Source organism: Atta cephalotes, assembly GCF_000143395.1.
Source record: "Atta cephalotes unplaced genomic scaffold scaffold00031, whole genome shotgun sequence".
Taxonomy (NCBI): Eukaryota; Metazoa; Arthropoda; class Insecta; order Hymenoptera; family Formicidae; genus Atta; species Atta cephalotes.
In genome coordinates this window covers 2,019,681-2,039,639 of record NW_012130095.1, presented here as the reverse complement: position 1 = coordinate 2,039,639, position 19,959 = coordinate 2,019,681, and the positions used below count along the sequence as shown (strand labels likewise).

At 32.8% G+C, this 19,959-nt stretch overlaps 2 protein-coding genes across 2 annotated transcripts; both read left to right on the top strand.

Moving 5' to 3' along the window:
- The first annotated feature begins 3,159 nt into the window (after positions 1 to 3,159).
- LOC105621028 lies at positions 3,160 to 6,029 on the top strand. The gene is made up of 5 exons (XM_012202504.1): positions 3,160 to 3,407; positions 4,191 to 4,369; positions 4,460 to 5,148; positions 5,216 to 5,315; positions 5,621 to 6,029. Exons 1-5 carry the CDS (start codon positions 3,160 to 3,162, stop codon positions 5,749 to 5,751), a joined length of 1,347 nt encoding a protein of 448 aa, XP_012057894.1. The 3' UTR covers positions 5,752 to 6,029.
- Positions 6,030 to 10,997: 4,968 nt separating this feature from the next.
- LOC105620979 (zinc finger matrin-type protein CG9776-like) lies at positions 10,998 to 18,885 on the top strand. Its single transcript, XM_012202454.1, has 8 exons — positions 10,998 to 11,291; positions 11,423 to 11,551; positions 11,962 to 12,127; positions 12,704 to 12,882; positions 12,972 to 13,349; positions 13,860 to 13,965; positions 16,113 to 16,231; positions 16,479 to 18,885. Exons 1-8 carry the CDS (start codon positions 10,998 to 11,000, stop codon positions 18,675 to 18,677), a joined length of 3,570 nt encoding a protein of 1,189 aa, XP_012057844.1. The 3' UTR covers positions 18,678 to 18,885.
- Positions 18,886 to 19,959: the final 1,074 nt, after the last annotated feature.

Here is a 19,959-nt window from a genome sequence, read left to right as displayed (position 1 = left end):
ATAATACATTTTAATTCATTCTACTTATGAAAAGATATTAGCACATAGATAATGTTATTTCGAAATATGTTACAAGGAATATATATAATAAATTTATATAATTCGCTTTTAAATCTATTTGGTAATAAAATTCCTATATAAATCCACAAATAAATCGTGCAATATTTCTAAAAATTTTTATTAAATAAAAAATATGATATTCAGATTTATATTTTCATGAAAATCAAATTAATAATAATCTTAATAATCTTAATAATAATCAAAGATTAGATCATACATATTTAAAAAAAGACATTATGTCGAACAATAACTACTAACATTACTATAATAAATTTTAAATTCTATTACTACAATAAAAAAATTTACAAGTTGAAAATTTAGAAGTATTTATTAAGAAGTATTATTTATTATAAGTATTTATTAAGAAGTATTAAAAATATTTCTTTAGAAAAATATTTCTCATAGAAAAATATTTGTATGTGCATTTATTCTGTTGAATATGAAATATCAATACTAAAATAATGGAAGCATTCAGTACTACGACCACTCATTGAGCGCTCAGTGAGCTCTTATATCTGTTTGGTCTATATTATTTCTTAATTCTAAAGGCTTAAACACAATAGGTACAAGCAACAAGGAATAACATCAAGGCAAGGAATAGTCGTCCAATCAGAGCTCTGATAGGTAAGTTCGATATTATATCTCAGAGCTCTGATTGGACAGCTCGTTATTCCCTGTTTTTTGTGTCTATTATGTTTAAGCCTTAACGCAATATGCCAGAGCTCACTTAGATGCAAGAGCTCACTGAGCACTCAATGAGCAGTTGTAATACTGAATGCATCCAATAACTTGAATATATATATATATTGGGAATACAAATTATTTCGGTCCTTTTCCCTAAAGATAGCTCCAACTGTGAATGGTTCATAGTAACAGTTGATTTTGGCGGTTTCAGAGAAATTAAACATCTACTAATAATATTCAGTTTATATCGCTTTGAGTTTCATATAAAAACCTTGATTTTTACTGTATTGAGGAGGTTTTGATTTTCTGCTTTAATTGGAAGAAAAGTGTGGCCATCGAATGCTTGTCGAAGTTTATGGTGACGCTGCTCCAACTGATAAATCATGTAGAAAATGATTTCGACGTTTCAAGGATGGAGATTTCAACGTTGAAGACAAGCCTCGCTCTGGACAGCCAAAAAAATTCGAAGACAAAGAATTAGAGGCATTACTCGAAGAAGATCAGAGTCAAACGCAAGAGGAGCTTGCAGAATCATTAAGGGTAATTCAACAAGCCGTTTCTGTACAATTGAGAGCCATTGGGATTGGGAATGATTCAAAAACAAGAAAATTGGGTACCTTATGAACTGAAACCGAGAGACGTTGAAAGACGATTTTTCACTTGCGAACAGCTGATTCAAAGACAACAGAGAAAAGGTTTTTTGCATCGAATTGTGACTGGAGATGAAGTGGATATTCTACGATAACCCCAAGAAAAAAAAATACTAAGCCCGATCAATTGTTGCCATCGACCTCAACATCAATACCACAGCCAAACATTCATGGTTCGAAGATCATGCTCTGTATCTGATGGGATCAAAAGGGTCTTGTTTACTATGCTGAAATCTGGTTTCCATTACGGGCGATCGGTATCGGCTACAATTGATTCATTTGAGCGTGCATTGGGAGAAAAAACAGCCGGAATACGAGCAAAGACATGATACAAAAGTTATTCTTCTTCATGACAACGCTCAGCCTCATGTCACTAAAGTCGTAAAAAAACATTTGGAAACGCTCAAATGGGATGTTTTACCGCACCCGCCGTATTCTCCAGACATTGCTCCTTCTGATTACTGGTTGTTCCGAAGGCTGCAAGTCACCAGTTCACTTCTTTCGCAGAAATCGAAAATTTTCCAAAATTGGATCGCCTCCAAAAACGAGTCATTTTTTCGAGATGGAATTCGAAAATTTCCTGAGAGATGGGAAAAAATAATAGGCAGCAATAGACAATATTTAATTAATCTGTTCATTCATTTTGTTTTGAAATAAATGCACAAAAAAACGGACCGAACTAATTTGTACTCCCAATATTTATTGAATTATTTACATAAATCAAATTATGAACAATACGGGCGCATCAATTAAATATGCTGCTGCTGGAGATCTTGCTCATTTTCGATTTTTTATTTCTTTCTACTTGTTATCGATGTAAAAATTTCTTTTTATTATTAGGATTTAGCAACTTATATATAGGAATTTTCTGCATTTAATAATAACATTATTACATTTAATAATAACATATTAAAAGACAGCACGTTGCTTGTCTAAAGCCTATTCTACAATAAATAGTCGTAGTTGTAAGTGGTTATAGTTATAAGAATTAATCAAGTCGAATGAGAGGAGAATATTTGACTGTGATTGGTCAATTCTTACAACTATAATCACTTACAGCTGTGCTTACGGCTATTATAGAACAGGCATATAGTCATAAAAGTCGTAATTATAATCGTAAGACACGATACATTAGTATTATTCATTTTAGACCGATCTACAATTGCATAAATGTAATTGTAAGAATTGACCAATCCTTGAATATGGAAAATATTCGATTGTGATTGGTGAATTGTTACAACCACTTACAACTATGTTTACGCAATTGTAGATCAGGCTTTAGTCTCTCGAGATCGCTCCAAACGAACCCAGCGTACTTGAGGTATAGAATTAGGACTGCCGCACACAAAATTCCGTAACAATATGCGTAAGGTGTAAACTTAAGCCGATGAATCAATCAGGATACTGCTTTAGACTAGATCTAAAGAATAAAAATTTCAACCTATCAGAAACTATGTATTCCACAATACGTGATTTCTGATAGGTTGAAATTCTTATTCTCTATTCTCTGTTCTTTTTATTCTACGAAGTCCCTGTTTTCATCATGAGTTTGGGAGGGGGATTTTAACTCTCCCGCTTCTCTCCATGGCGTACCTGTCACCTAATTGTTTCTGATTTATCACTCACTTTCCTCTCACATGGCCGGGATGCTATTTTGAAGCGTGAGCTAGTTTATAATCTAGAAAAAAGAAAAAAATTCATCACGAGTTCGAAGTTTTTCGAAGTGTTAATTGAAAAAGTTGATCAAAGTTTTGCAATGATAACTATGGAAGACGACATAAAAAAGCGTCCACATTTTCGGTTGAAGGTTGATCTTTCTAAGTTTTTCTATGATGCACGTCGGTCCTGCTGGATCTTTGTCGATGGAATGAAAATTCAGCAGATTAATCATTTGAAGCAACATATTAGTAAATTGTTCAATATTGCGGAACCATTCCATTTGTTGCTGAATGACACCGAATATCTGCCGCCAATAGAGGATGTAAGAATACTTAAGGAGAATGAGACAATTTTGTTAGTATTGTATCTTGTGTTTTATTAATGTTTTGGTATTTATTTAGAATATGATCTTTACCTTCGATTTTGATAAAAATCGAAAAATTAGGCTCATTTAACGCGTTTTTGCAACAAAACAAAAGAATCTGTAAGAAAAAAGTTAGGTTGACCCCGCGAACCGAGATATTAAACGTTAAAATTGATGACTATTGAGGTTATGAAATCTGTCATAGGCTACGATAACACCACGATACATATAGTAGCGCAATTCTCCTGATTTTGTTGACCAAAATGGAGTGCGATGCGTGAAATAAGTAAGTTGCTCAGTAACGCCATCTAAACTTCTATCTCACTTCTTTTTCTATTCTCTCTTTCAGGGCCATTTAAATATCGAGTAGCTGAAATACGGATCAAAGAAAGAGATAGAAGAAAAGAAAATCATGATTAGTTTAGTTTAATTAATTTAATTTTGTTTATTGCGAAGCTTTATGAGAAAAACATGTTAACTGAATAATAGACATAAAATATAATAGACTATAGTAGACATAACATAAAATAAAATAGTCTCCGCTTGAAGTGGGAAACAGACTCTTGCATAGCACATAATGCATAAGAAAATGTACCAATCAAAGTCCTTCCTTTCCATGAAGCAAAGAATTTTGATTGATTGGATTTCTTATGTCTTATGCAAAAGTCTGTGCTCCCCATTTGACTGCATATTTTAGACGATGCATAACAGCATTTGATTAAATTAATTATATGTAATTTTATTAATTTTATTAATAATCTGATAAATTACAGAGTAGTTCCTGGATCTGGAATAAATAACGAAACTCTGGCTATTGTAGAAACTAACCATGTTTCTATATTTGATAAGCAGGCTCTGCATACAGCAACAAATATTAAAACAGGAAAACAGGAAATTGTTGCACAAAATACATTTAACGATACCTTGAATAATACACAACCAGCTTCAATAAGTTAATTTGTTTTATTTATGTACTGTGTAAAAATAAATGAAGAAAAATGAAATTTTTGTTTTATAACACAATTAATTGTTTTCATTTCAGATAATGCCACAAAAGATATGCCTTTCTATAGTATAATCAGTGATACAGTAGTCAATTGTAGTGAAGAGGATACAGATTCTAAAACTATAGATAATTCTAAAACTACAGATAATTTAACAAAGAATTGTAACGTGATAGATTCGATTGTATCCATTACAAAAAGGAAAAGAGTGCGAAAACGAAAATCAAAAAATCAATCTCAGTTCATTATATCGCCTTCTAATAGAATTGAAGAAAACATATCAAAAGATCCAAAATTAAAGAAACCAAAAATAATAGATTCCTGTATTATTCCATCGGGAAAACATATACGATTTGATGATATAGAAAATGATGAACATAATATTGCAAGACAAATAGCAGTACAAGAAGCATCTATAAATCATTCTTACTTAAACGAAACATCATCTTCTAGAGATCTTTCTACGCTTTTAGCATTAGGACATAGCTCGACGCCGATAACCTTTATAAATAAAAAGTTAAAAAACGATGTTAAAACGGAAGATATATTAAATGACGGGATAAGAAGCAAAAATTTAAACAAAATTATGGAAGATAGTACAGAAAAAAATTTATGTAGTAAAGAATCTAAGAAGGAAATACAAAGTTATAAAAATTTGTATGCTGATCTAGAAAAGGTTCCAATAATGACTAGAAAACCGCAAGTTAATGATATTATTGCTTTCAAAGTATGTATCTCTATCTATTTTATTTTAAAATTAACTATATTTTTTTCTAAACAGTATTAAGTTTCAGACTTTAAAGATTGGTACAGATTACACGCCTCAGGTGTCTAATTCTGTTTTGGCTGAAGTAGTAGCTTGCGTACAGGGAAATTATACTCTTCAAATACTCCGTAAGTAATATTAATTGGTATAGTCCGTTCTTATTCTAAGATCGTTTTGAATAATATCTTAAGATGTTCTTTAAGGCATAAGATAGTTCTTATGCGTTACCAAAGATATAAGACTTAATTCATAAGACACTGTCTTAAAATTATATAAGTCAGCCTTTCTGCTACAGCTCTTAAATGTCAAACATTTATCTATTTCACTTTAAATTTCAAAAATGCATTAGTTATTACCCATATTAGTACCCATATAAATAAATACCGACCACTGTGTATATTTTTGTATTTGAAAAGAAATTTCTTATTTACAGATGGTAAAGAGGAAATTCAGGAAGTGCCATTCGGGAAGTTCTCTCTCTTAGAAGAAGAATCTAAAAATCAACCTGATAGAGAAACACTTATACTTAATTATTCACAGATGATAGAACCACGCCTAATTTAGTACTCTTTTATTTTATAAATATTTCTTCCTATATTTTATTTTCATTCTGTTTGACAACGCAATTATTTATTTTATGTTTAACTTTTTTATTTACATTTTCTATGCATTTAGAATTGTGTACTTGTTCAGATTAAGTGTTTGATTTTATTACGTTATATTTTTTAAAAATATTTAATAATAAATTTTGACATTCGCATTAATATGCGATCTAATTTTATATTAGTACTGAGTTCATAATACAAAACATGTTAAGTTATTAAACTACATGTATAAACGGATTTAGTAATATTTATTTACGTGTAATTAGCAATTAATTTTTTGCCATAGTTTTACACATCTTAGAAAAAAAAAATATTGAAATATTAAATAAATATTATTACATATGTCTAATAATGTATAATATAATTCACACACACAAGGTAAGTTTTTCTAGATAAATTCGTATCGAATTATTTTATAAAGTAATAAATTAGTTACGAATTACAAAACTATAAATTTTTTTGTCATTATTTAGTTTATAATTCGATTCATGCAAATAATTCAATAAATATTTTATTATAATTATAAACTATTTTTCACAAATTAAAAAAGTTTTATATATATTCAAATTATTATTTTAGTATTTATTATTTTACTATTTCATATTGAACAGATGCACACATACAAATATTTTTCTATGAGATAAAGAAAAATTTTTAATATTTTCTAACACTAAATTTTTAATATAAATTTTTTTACTGTAGTAATAGAATTTGAAATTTCTAATAGTATTAGCAGTTATTGTTCGTCATAATGTTATTGCCTTTGATTAGATTATATTTGATTCTTATAAAAATAAAAATCTGAACATCATATTTTTTACTTAATAAAAATTTTTAGAAATGCACGACTCATTTGCGGATTAGGGACTTTATTACCAAATAGATTTAAAAGCGAGTTTTATGTGAAATTGGGACTTATATTCCTTGTAACGCATATTTCGAAATCACATTGCCTATGTGCTAATTAATATTTTTCATAAGTAGAATGGATTAAAATGAATTATAACATTATTGGGACTTATATTCCTTGTAACGCATATTTCGAAATCACATTGCCTATGTGCTAATTAATATTTTTCATAAGTAGAATAGATTAAAATGAATTATAACATTAATTTTATTAAAAAGTTTAAACTTTTAATAAATCATAATTAATTTTAATTGTCATTGATATCTATGTTTTTATATATATATATATATATATATATATATATATAACACATATATATATATTGACAAGTCACACACACACACATACACACACAAGGTACGAACATCTTAGCAATTTTTATTTTAAGTTACGATTATAAACAATATGAGCGCGTTAAATATACTGCCACTGGAGATTTTGCTCATTTTGATTTTTTATCTTTACAATTTTCTACTTGTTATCAATGTAAAAATCCTTTTTCAGTTTCTGCGCTTCTCATTACGCTGTATCTTGCATTTTGTTCTCTTGTTTTAATGTATTATTATATTGTTATATTTAATACTTCAAAATATCATCCGTACTGTGTAGTATATGTTGATCAAAAAGTTCCCGGAATTACCACTAGGTGATGCTTTGAGTCAGCTGATTTGAATTCTGTTTTTTTGGTTAGGTTGTCACATCTATCATTGACATTCTCATCAAATTTTATCACTATAGCTTGACATTTGTTACGCCGTTTTGAGTACATCTACCTCTACACATATTTTCGATTTTTTACAGTTTTAAAAATGGAGTTGAATTTGCAACAACGAGTTTGTATTAAATTTTGCGTTAAAAATGGATTCAATGATATGAAAACCTTGGAAATGTTGGGAAACTGTTTCGGCAGTGATACTCTAAAGAAAACAGCCGTTTATGAGTGGCATGAAAAAACCATTACAAGGAACGTGTTTTAACAGCCGAAAGGAGGTAATGGAAAAATCGAAGATTTCTGGCTCTGATGGCTATACCGACAATAGAGTTCCAAAAATGTTTTGAGAGTTGGATCAAGCGCTGGCATAAGTGCATTGCAGTCGATGGGGAGTACTTTGAAGGGGACAATATCTTTTGATGAATAAAACTTATATTTTGAATTTTCTGAATGAATTCCGAGAACTTTTTGATCAAGATAGTATTGTAATTATGGCTTAGTTTCCATCGAGAGTTTAATCCGAACCAGAATGTAAGAACCAACCAAATAATCAAGTGTATAAGCTTAAATCCGCTGTTTTTTAGTAAAAAAAAACACTTTTTTTTCTAGGAAGCAAAAAAAAATTTATTCAAAGTACTTGCCCTCGCTAACTATACATTTTTCTCATCTTTCGGGCAATTTGCGTATACCACGCCAAAAAAATTCCTCATCTTTCGAGGCAAACCACTCATCAAGCCATTTTCAGATGTCTTCGTAAGAATCGAAGTGCCACTCAGCGAGCGCATGGTCCATCGACGAAAACAGCTGATAGTCAGAAGGTGCCAGGTCTGGTGAGTAAGCAGGATGGAGTAGCACTTCCAGTTGAGTGTCTCCAAGTAGTTTTGAACCATTGTTGATGTGTGCAATGGTGCGTTGTTGTGGAGGAAAATCAGCTTGTCATGTCTTTTCCGATAATGCGGCCTTTTTTCACGCAGAGCACGGTGCAATTTGATCAGTTGTTGGTGGTAACGATGAGCATTAACAGTTTCATCAGGTTTTAACAGCTTGTAGTAGATGACATCCTCCTGATCCCACCAAACGCACAGCATCGTTTTCCGTCCGAAGCGATTTGGTCTTGAGGAAGATATTGATGGTTGGGCGGGATCAACCCAAGATTTCTCGCCCAACCATGGGTCTTGCGTTTAGGATTCTGAAAATAGATCCACTTTTCATCGCCTGTCACAATCCGATGCAAGAACGACTTTCTTTTTTGTCTGACAAGCAGAATTTGGCATGTGTTTTGGCGTCGCTTCTACCTATCGTTCAGTTCATGCGGCACCCATTTTCCGATCTTTTAAACCTTCCCCATGGCATGTAGCTGCATGGAAATGACTGCTTGAGAGACACCCAATTGCTCGGCAAGCATTTTTTGCGATTGGGTATCGTCCAAAAGAGCCTGCAATTGACAGTCCTCAACCTTCCGAGGCCGATTTTCACATTTCTTATCATTTTCACACTCAGGTCAAAATTGTCGTCGTTGAACCGGCGAAACCAATCTCTGCACGTTGTTTCCAATAAAGTATTGTCGCCATAGGCTTTCACAAGCATTCGATGCGATTCGGCAGCCAATTTCTTCAAATTGAAACAGAAAAGCAAAGGCATGGTCCGGCATATGCATTTTTTTAAACATAAAACTAGACATGATTACGAAAGAAAAAATGTATGTTGTATGAAATTGCTGATGATGTGCTGATTAATGTTGACAGATGTCAAACACTTAAAAAAAAAGTGTGTTGTGTGCCCAGAGTAGCTTTGTACGCTCACTAATGCCACCTATGAGCAAACAAGATTTAAGCTTATATACCTGGTACAGTCGAGCATTCGTTTGTCATTCGATTGTAACAGAGGAATGCTCGACTATAGTTGGTTGGTTCTTACATTCTGATTCGGATTAAATCCTCGGTGGAAACTAAGCCATTGACGTTTGATATTCGTCAATTTTTATAATATGTTATGAGGTCTATTCGACTTGCTTATACTTTTAGGAGCTCCGCTCAATAAAAGGAACAGGAAACACAGAATAAGAATTTCAACCTATCAGAATCATGTTTTGTGGAATACACAGTTTCTGATAGGTTGAAATTCTTATTCTCTGTTCTCTGTTCTCCTTACAGTCAGCATCTTCGCTTTCTCTCTTTTCAGTACCAAATTAATATGTATCTCATTTTAAGCACCAACGAGATACTATTAAAGATCGTCAACCCTAGGCAAATTTTCGACGGGATAAAAGAGCCGTAAGAGCCTGGAAGTAATTGAAAAACGCTGACATCGACAATTGATATAAATTTACTAATATTAAAATTAAATAAATAATTAAATAATATTAAGATAAATATTTGACTTATACATTATTAAATTTATGATTTTTTATTACATAAATGTTCCATAAATAAATATGCATACTTGAAAAGAATATCCTATATATTGCAGAAAAATTATAATTTTTTCTCTGCAGTTATCATTTCTGTTGATAATCAAACTCTGATGATAATACTGAAATCACAAGTTTAAAGAAAAATCGAGTATTATTAAGTTCTAAATCCATAAATAAACGTATATTAATCTAATAAATCAATATTCACAAGGACGCGAACTCCCGTAATAGCTCCGGCACATCAGCACGATGAGTGTACAGTTTTATCGATGTTTTCATTCTAAAGGTACACTTTCATTGGATATCGCAACGAACATCGCGCTGATGTGCCGGAAGTATAAGTATATCGGTCTTTAATAGCATCTCGTCGGTATTTTAAGTGTAAAAAGTGTAAAAAATGTGTAAGCAAATCGAACAGACCACTGTTTTAATGTTAAATTGAGAATCAACATGAAAAGACACCTTTATATTCTTATACACGAATGTTCACATGTAAAAGTACCTTTAAATTCGCCTCTTCGTTGGATTTCCATAATCTTTGGCCGCGAGGTTGCGGCATGCAGTGTGTTATCGGCGACTTCAGTGATTGTTGACGTATATACATATCAATTTTAACTGATTATTCCGCCCGTATTCAACGAGCGAACAAGGGATCTTTTTGAGCCGAGGTGAGTCCCGTAGTCAATGTGTGTATGACTCGATGCAAGCTTGTAGTTTCCATCCTTGTAGTTCCCATCTCGTTGAGGGGATAGCAATGGCTGCAGTACGACGCTCTAAATTGTTGCGTATTTGACGTGTGCCACGAGAAACTTTAGTGTCTAAACTGGTGGCGTCAAGAACTAGGCTCGTGATTCATAAAATTCGCCTTAAGCGAAATCACAATCGTATGAAAACATTTCATGGATTCCGCGAACTATCCGTTCCTATCGCGAAATAGTGAAACAAAGAGATAATATTTAAGAGAAGACAAATAGAACTTATATTTTGTCGCCTTCATATGATTTTGAAGGTGACATAAGCGTCAAACTTGTCTTAAGTATGATATATTGTAAAACTGGTCTTGTGCAAATGGCTATCTCTGTACTGAGTCATTTAATTTTTGTTGACATGTAAATATAATACATGTAATATAATACATATCTGTATAATATAGGAGATTTGAAGCAAACAATGGAATCTGAATGTAGGCGCAAGGGCCCTAGAAGCCCCAGCGCCGATTCAGATGATTCCTCGCATATTAGAAGAAGACGAAAGTATGATCGGTCACCATCTCCCAGACGAAACCGATACCGCAGGTCTCGTTCCAGAGACAGAAGATCTCGATCAAGTTCTAGAGATAGAAGACGAAAGGAATCTAGGACGCAAGATTGGAAGCAACAAGCTCCTCCATCCCAAACCCAAAATACCGTACCTAATCCAAGCAATTCTACGAGTTATGTTTCAGCAGTACATAATCAATATCAGGTAAACAGCTTTAAATTGATACAGCTATAAATTTGATAGATTTATGAACAAGATACAAAATTGTCTTATTAATTATATCACTACATTTTATTGTATATTTTGCAATATTGTCTTATGCTTTATTTGTATAGGCTCCTCCACCAAACACGAGTCAGCCACCACCACCGATTTCTGCCTACAGCCAAGGATATAACAATTATGGTTATAATTATGGTCCAGGTTACGACTACAGTTATCAACAGCCTGCTGGTTATCGGAGTGTAAGTTATTTGAAATAAAAAAGTTAATACACTCTTCTTAGCTTTACTTAGAAAAAAATTGACTCTGGTGTCGAAACTTGCGCGCTTTTGCAAAGTATTTCAGAAATAGTACCACTATGTTACCGATTATAATTTATATTCGGTAGCATATTTGTTTCTGCTCTCTTGGAGCATCACAATTATACTTCTTTGTATCGCAATATTGTGAATCTCTCAGTAAGTATAATATCCGCGTTATGTATTTTACTGGCACTGATATTGGAAACCCATAATATTGACTACACCGTTACATCATCAAGACTTCCATGTATTAGGCAAAGTCCTCATTTGAGTATCATCCGATAAAGGTAAGGGTCGATAAGAATGCTATTGAATGATTAGAAATTGATTGAATTTATTAATTCTGTTAGGATTATCCACCACCCAATTGGCAAGGAAGTCAGGTATCATATAACAACCAACAAGCACCGCCACCTCCTGCGATGACACCACAACAAGAATCATCAAGGCCAATTGACAGCAGTTCTTCTGGCTTAGTTACATCTTTAACAAGGCCTGAGGATGTAAAAAAAGAAGGTATGCAATTCTCTTTTTGTTTATAATATATTCAAATTGACATTAATATTTATTTAACAATAATTTCTGCATTTATATATATAGAGTGTTCCAAAATTCGCGCATTCGGAGTACAGAACATGATACTTTATGTTAAAACGAACACTTTCCTTTTGCAAAATTGCGTTTGACAGCAGTTTTTGCAGGTTGAAGTTATACAAGTTAACGTCAAAATTATTTATTAAATGTAATTTTACTACGGGAAAAAGTTGTTTGTTTTAACACAAAAACAACTTTTTCCTTTAGCAAAATTGCATCCGATAAGTAGTTTTTGCAGGAGAGCAGGTTGAAGTTATAAAAATTATTTATCGGACACAATTTTACTAAAGGAAAAAATTGTTTTAGCATAAAGTATCATGTTCTGTAGTCCGAATTTTCTGTACATGAATTTTGAGGCACTGTATAATAATATAATATGATAATATACGTATGATAATATGTATATAATAATATAATAATATGATATATAATAATAATATGATAATTAGTTATTTTTTAAATTCAATTTTTAATCTCTTCAAATTGAACACCTAATAGCAATCGCAGCTGAGGTAAAACAGCAGAAGGCGACATTGGCCAAACAACGAGAGGAATATGTTAAGAAATCTGCCACGTTGCAACGTGAACTGGAAATTTTGCGTCAACAATGTGATGAGATAGGCAAGGACGGTGGTCGTGAAAATAATCGAATTTTAAAGGAAAATCAGAAATTACAGGTAATTAATACATGATTTTATCAATATATTTCTTCATGATTAATATTTATTTCAATTTAATTTTATTTGAATTTAAAATGCATTTGCAGATTGAAATACAAAATAAAATGAAGTCTATTCACAATGTCATTGATATGCTTACTGGTATTATTGGTGACAAAGTTACCGTGGATGATCTGAAGAGCAAGTTTAAGCTAGAATTGAGTAAGCGTTCGAGAAGTCCAAAAGAAGACTTTCCAAAAGGGAAGTCCCCTTCGCCCAATAGATCATCACCTTCTGATTCAGATAAGGAATCCAAAGCAGAAAAAGATATTAGGGAGAGAAGATCATCGGAGGATAAGCCAATGTATAATTTCGTTCACTATGACCCTGAAATGCATTGGTGTAGGGTCTGCGATATCTTTCCTAAAACAGCAAAGGAATATTTAAATCATCTACATAGCAATGAACACAAAGAGGCTTGTTTAGTAAGTAATAATTTCGAGCAATATAATCGTCATAAGGCACAGAAGGAAATGCTGAAGTTATTAAATATTAGAGAAAAAAATAGACCTAGAGATTTTAGTAAAAAATAATACATATTGTTAGTTGCCATAGAGCCAGGTAGAAAAAATTATATATATATATACATTGCTTTCCATAATAAAAAAAAACAAATGGATTTATAATTAAGACTATATATATTATATATATAGTTATATATATATATATATATATATATACACACATACGCGCGCGCGCGCGCGCGCGCGCGTGTGTGTGTGTGTGTGTGTGTGTGTGTAGTTCAAACTATATTTATAACTGGATTATATATTGCACAGTAATGATCACAACAAGCAGGTACTTGGTACATAATGTAATTTTTGATGTACCATATGTCAACACTTATTAAAAAAAAAGAATACCGCGCCTCTAAAGAGAGTTTCTTTCGCCTAATATAAAATCCGCTTTTACTAATATTTTATTTTATGTGATAGGAACGCAAGATTGTTGATATGCCATGGCATGAGCGAAATGGCGAAGGGACAGAAAAAGAAGTACCCTATTATCATGGACTACCGACGAAAAGAACGCCTATTAAAGGTAAGATCAATTACAGTGGGCAATTACTAATAGAATATAATTCCGTAGCTTGTGCACAGATAACTGTGGTGTTCGGTATGTATTGAAGAGATCTACAATCACAAGTTGCTTGAAAATTTGTCCTAAATAAGTCGGAATGTTCATGATACCGTCAAACGCGACGTTGATCAAAACATTAAAGCTAATAATTTATATAATACATTGGAATTGAGAAATATATATATGATTAATATCGTAAGTCAAGATCTAATCTTGATGGTTACAAATTTTCTTGCAATATTGCAAACACCACAGCGATGCATTGGATTTTATCTGGATTCAAGAAGCGCACTTTCCGAGCCGACTTTCTGGCAATATCACTTTATCGTGATCACGTGTCTAATTTTATTTTCCACAACACTACGTTTTACACAATTTAGGGTGATCAGCTAACTTCTGGACTAAATCTTATCATCGTGGAGTGCATTACTTGACAAAAAGTAATGACATATAAGATAATGTATATAAAGCATTTTGTGCTATTACTTACAACTGAGGTATATACAGAATGTAATAGAGTAATCGTATCAGACTGGTTTTTCAAAAAAATGTGTATTTTATTGAAAAATGTTTTAGATAAAAGTTGTAGAGTTTTAAGTAGCGCATTACATAGCATAGAATTAGTATGGTCTTGGATAGTGTTAAGATAACACAAAAATAACTTAGAAATTTTTTAATGAGAACCTTCGTTTTTTTTATTGCATATTATTTTGACCTCAAGAACTTTTTAAAGCTCTATAGTAAAAATATATTTTATTAGATATTTTCCTAGTTATAAAGTTTGAAAGTTACAGTACAATCGACAATAGAGCATTGTCTAGAGATGTTCAACAGCTAAAACCTTTTGAATGTTGTTCGAGGTAATGACTTTACTGACATATCAATGATTATTAAAGGTTATTTCTCTTATGTTTATTTTTATTTTCATTTTTTATTGCAAAATTGAACATAAGAAGAAAATGTAACCTCGATGTACGTGTTAAGATCATGATTTAAGGCGGAAATTCGGGCACGATTATGGAATGCGTGCGGAGAACCGCTGCGCACATAAATGAATTGGGTGCTGAAGTGAAATAATATTTCGGCTGGCACACGACCTATTCAATATAAACAAAGCGCATAACGTGCATCGCTCTGAATTTATGCTTTAGTCATGACCTTGAACAATAGTCATAAGATTTTAGCGTCGATTAGATTTTATCAGTCGGATATCTTGAACAATGATGTCGGCGATATTGTGTATTTTCAAGTATCATAACTCGGAAAGTACTTAATGAAAAATATCTTTCTCATAGTGTTTCAAAAAGCTCTCGAAGTCTTAAAATGCAAAAAATAAGGGTTTTATTTAAAATTTCAAAGTGACTTTTATATTATCTTAATAGCGCTATCCAAATCATACTAATATTGTTATGTAACCTGCCACTTAATCTTATAAATTTTGTTTGAAACATTTTTCAATGAAATGCATATTTTATTTTTCAAAAAACCAGATGATATGATTGCTTTGTTACACCTTGCACCATACATATTTATGTGTAAGTTTGGTGAAGTTATGCGAAGAAAGTTATTGCTATAATTTATATATTGAAAATGTGTTATCTTTTCAATATTATTTATTTAAAAAAACATTGTATTAATGTTTGTAAAATATACTGCAAATGCCCATTTTATATAAACTTGAATATATAATTATGTTACAAGTCATATTCGCTAGGAAAACTTTAAATCTGGGACATAACAGAAAATAAGCAATTGCAATATATTAGTATAAAAATATAATGTATTTTTATTTATCCGTGTGTATATATATATATACATATATATATTTATATGCATTATTATTTGTATCATGTATAGATGTTTCTGAGAAATAAAATTGATTCTTTCTTTCCTTTCCTCCCTTTTTGTTTTTGTACAGATCATCGTGGGAATATACAAGGAAATTTAATGTAATTGGCTATTTATATCGAATATCTTTTAATATATTATTTTTGTTTTCAGTAACATGAATGTGTCATGGCAGAATATAAGGTCATTCTTTATGAACTTATAATGTTTATCCGCTTCGAAGCTTAAATAGTGCTAACTGCAGACTTGTTTGATTATAGGGCTACAGTTCTTCAGTGCGGCAACAGCCTGGTACTGTAAACTTTGTGATTCCTGGATAGGCGATCTTCATTGTGCTAGTCTACATTTGAAGTCTAAACGTCATTCTGAGAATTTCTCTGTAAGTGATTTTTTTCATAGACTGCTTTTAATAATAATTGGATTAGAGCAAAAGATTTATCTTATAAGATTGAAAACGTAATTATACTTATAAATTATTTTAAATAATTGTTATTAATCAAAATAGTTATTAAACAAAATTTTTTAATGAAATTTAGTAAAAAGATCATTTGCGTAATCTTTTTTTTTTTTTGCACCAATTCTATATGTCAGATACAAATAATTTAATTGAATAATATATTGTTTAGCGCTTTGTAGAGCAAAATCCACATTGGGAAACCGACTGGATGGCCGATAGAGAAAAGGCGTTCTCTGAGGATAAACACAAACAAATACAGTTGGAATTGCAGAAACAGAAGGATGACGATCCTCCGACAAAATCGAAAAAATCGAAGAAGAATAAAAAAAAATCAAAGAAAGCCAAAAAACGCAGAAATAGAAGCAGTGCTAGTGATACATCAAGTGAGTCAGAGAATTCTGATACAGAATCTGATCAAGATACTACCAAAAGTATACGTGTAGCCATGCGAAACAAGATTAAAGCATCTACGCAAGCGATTCTGAATGAGGAGATAGATTATCAACGTATAAAATTGAAAGGACATAACTGGTCGAAAGCACCACAAATGAATCAATCACCACTACCTGAGCAACATCCGTCAGAGGCGGATGACAGACAACTCTTGAATTCAATCAGAGACAAATTGAAAGCCAAACAAGAGGAGGAGATGAAAAGTCGCAAGCATCACGATAAGATAGAAGAAGAGGATTTACAGCAAGACACTTATTCAAAGAAATCGGAAGATTTGGAGGCTTGGGGTCCAAAGGAACCACCCAAACCTTTCTGGATAAAGAAAGAAGAAGAAAAGCAGTCACAGCCAATTGTGACAAATAAACCAATCGAATTACCGAAACCAGAAGAGATGCCGAAACCACACATGGGATTCTGGACTAAGCAACAAGTGAATATGACAGTAAAGCCGCCCGAAAATAAATCAATGGAGAAAGAAGACGAAAGAGACCGCGATAGGGATCGTTATAAAGATGATCGTGATCGCAAATACAGCAGATACGAGAGGAGAAGCCGGCGCGACAGAGATCGGGATAGGGACAGAGATAGGGATAGGGACCGTGATTACTATGACGATCGTCGAAAAAGGGATAGGGACAGAGACAGCAACGATTCTCCAAGACGTGATAGAAATTGGCGTGACAACAGTCCCAAAAGAAGCTACGACAAGTACAGTAAAGATAGACGGGGAGATAATGACAATTCATCGAATGATGAATCCAAATTTGACAAGAAATCAAGCGAGTCAAAGTTAAAGAAAGGTGTCATCTCGAGCAAGAAATCTGCGCCACAAGTAGCAACTAAGGGCAAGTTACCGTTCATCGGAAGATTACCTCTATTTAAGAAAAAAGCCGAAGAACCAAAGTTACCAGAGAAAGATATTACTCCGCTGCCCTACCAACAAAGCAAATTTGAGGACACGCCGAAGGTACCTAATGAAATTATCAATCCACCTGGTGTTGTACACATCACTAAATTAGCTACCCCAGTAAATTTGAATAATAGTAGCGTTACAACTTCACTGGTAAGCAAAACTAACAATCAGCCTATGAAGATTTTGGTGGCACCTCCACCTCCTGTGCTGAACGAGACTAAGCCGACCCAACAAGTAGTTGATATGGAATTAGATGATCAGTCTGAGGAAACAGTTATAGAGGAGCAGCCGATAGTAGAGCCACAAAAACAGCAGCAGCAAACTTCGACCGTGTCGAAATTGCCGTTACCTTCGCATCCACCGCCACCACTGAATAGACCACCACCCAGCTTTACTCCGAGCCAACAACAACCAGCAGTGCAGAATAGACCGCCACCAGCGCAAAATACACTACCAACGCCGCATTTTACGCCAAATCGACCGCCTCCACCATTCATGTCAAATCCACCGCCTTTTGTTCAGGCACCACCAAGATTTCCACCTCGTCAAGCTGTTCCACCTGCTACTTTCATAACGCAGCCGCCACCGATACCAAATGCAAACTTCGTACAGAATCATCAAAATCCACCGCCGCCGCCGATGCCAACAGTAGTAGACTCGGGCGCTGTAGTGCCACCACATTCCGACGTGACTGATATACCAGAACCGTCGGAGAAACGTTCGACAGACCCGAGCATTCCATTGCCGGATGATCTACAAGAAGCTCTTAATATAATCTTTCCTAAGGAGGAGACAGCGGAAACTAAACAGCAACAACAGAGCCAACAAGAATCTAACATCATGTACTCTTCAATGTACAGTATGTTGGGCTGCGTAGGATACGGCCCTGAATATATGGATCAACCACCACCTGAGATCATGCAAGAGGCAGAAGTGGATACACAACCCGGACCTGATGATCTTCGCATGCTGGGCATTGATGAGGGAGATACAATTTTGTAAATCACACTCGCGATCTATGAGTTTATATCGATGTATTATGGCGCTCCTGATTCACATACAGGAAAAGGTTTTGTTCTGCAATAGAAAAGGTTGATCTATTGTTGATCCACTTATCATTCATTTCAATGTCTGATAAGTATTTTATCATTGACTATCTCTCATGTTTTGAAATCGAATGAGAAAAAAAGAAAAGTGACAAAAAAGAAAAGAAAAAAGAAGTAATTATGATAGATAATCTTGAAATATTGTGAATATAAAGCTAGCGCCATGAATTATGACTAAGTCTGGTACCAGCTTAAGCGGTCTGTAAAGATTACTTAACGATATACAGTAGAATTTACAAATTATCCGCTATATTATATTTGTTAACATCGTAACTGTCTTCGTTTTATAATATATTTTCATCAGTTTTGTTTTGGAATTTATGATAAACTATTGCACAATCGATATCATTTAACATCAGCGACAGCAACGATTGATATATAATAGTTTTAAACTTTGTCTATCTTAAGGTTCCTAACTAATTATTGTGACCACATTGGGTCATTATCGATATTATAATCTAGAAATGACAAGAAGTTTCTTGCATGCCATTTGCAAATTAAGAGAATTGAATAAAACAAAATAATGAGAGATCACTTTGAAACACTTATATACAAATGGGCCAAAGCTATTCTTATCCTTTCTGACAATTTACATCAATAAATAGTCGTAATAAGCATATTAAGTGAAAATAGGCGCCTATTTTTTTTATGACTATTAACTGTCAGAAGGGATAAAGATAGCTTCGGCCCATTTTTGCAAAAGTTTTAACGTGATTTCATTATGTTTCATTTTGTTTTATCCTCTTTATTTACAAATGGCATGCAAAAAATTTCAACGTGTCATTTTTCGCTCATGACATTACGATCCAATATGACTGCAGCAATTAATCAGGAATCTTAACAAAAGTTATAAGCATTTGTTGAAAACTGATAAATCTGAATAACGTTATGGAATGTTACCAATGAATAAGTCAAAAAATAAGATCAGATATGTGTGTAATATCAATAAAAAACGCAATTCCACATCATGTATTAACATTGATATTGTATATCTTTGATGTTGCAAATCCGGAACTTCAGCTATATATGTACAATACACTTTCAAATGTAGAAGAAATATTTAAATTGAGTATTTATAATATAAAGATAATAGATTTGGAATGTAAAATCGTAACATTACGAAACATTTACACTGCGACATTTTTCGAGACATTTTTTAATCTTTTTTTTATCATATG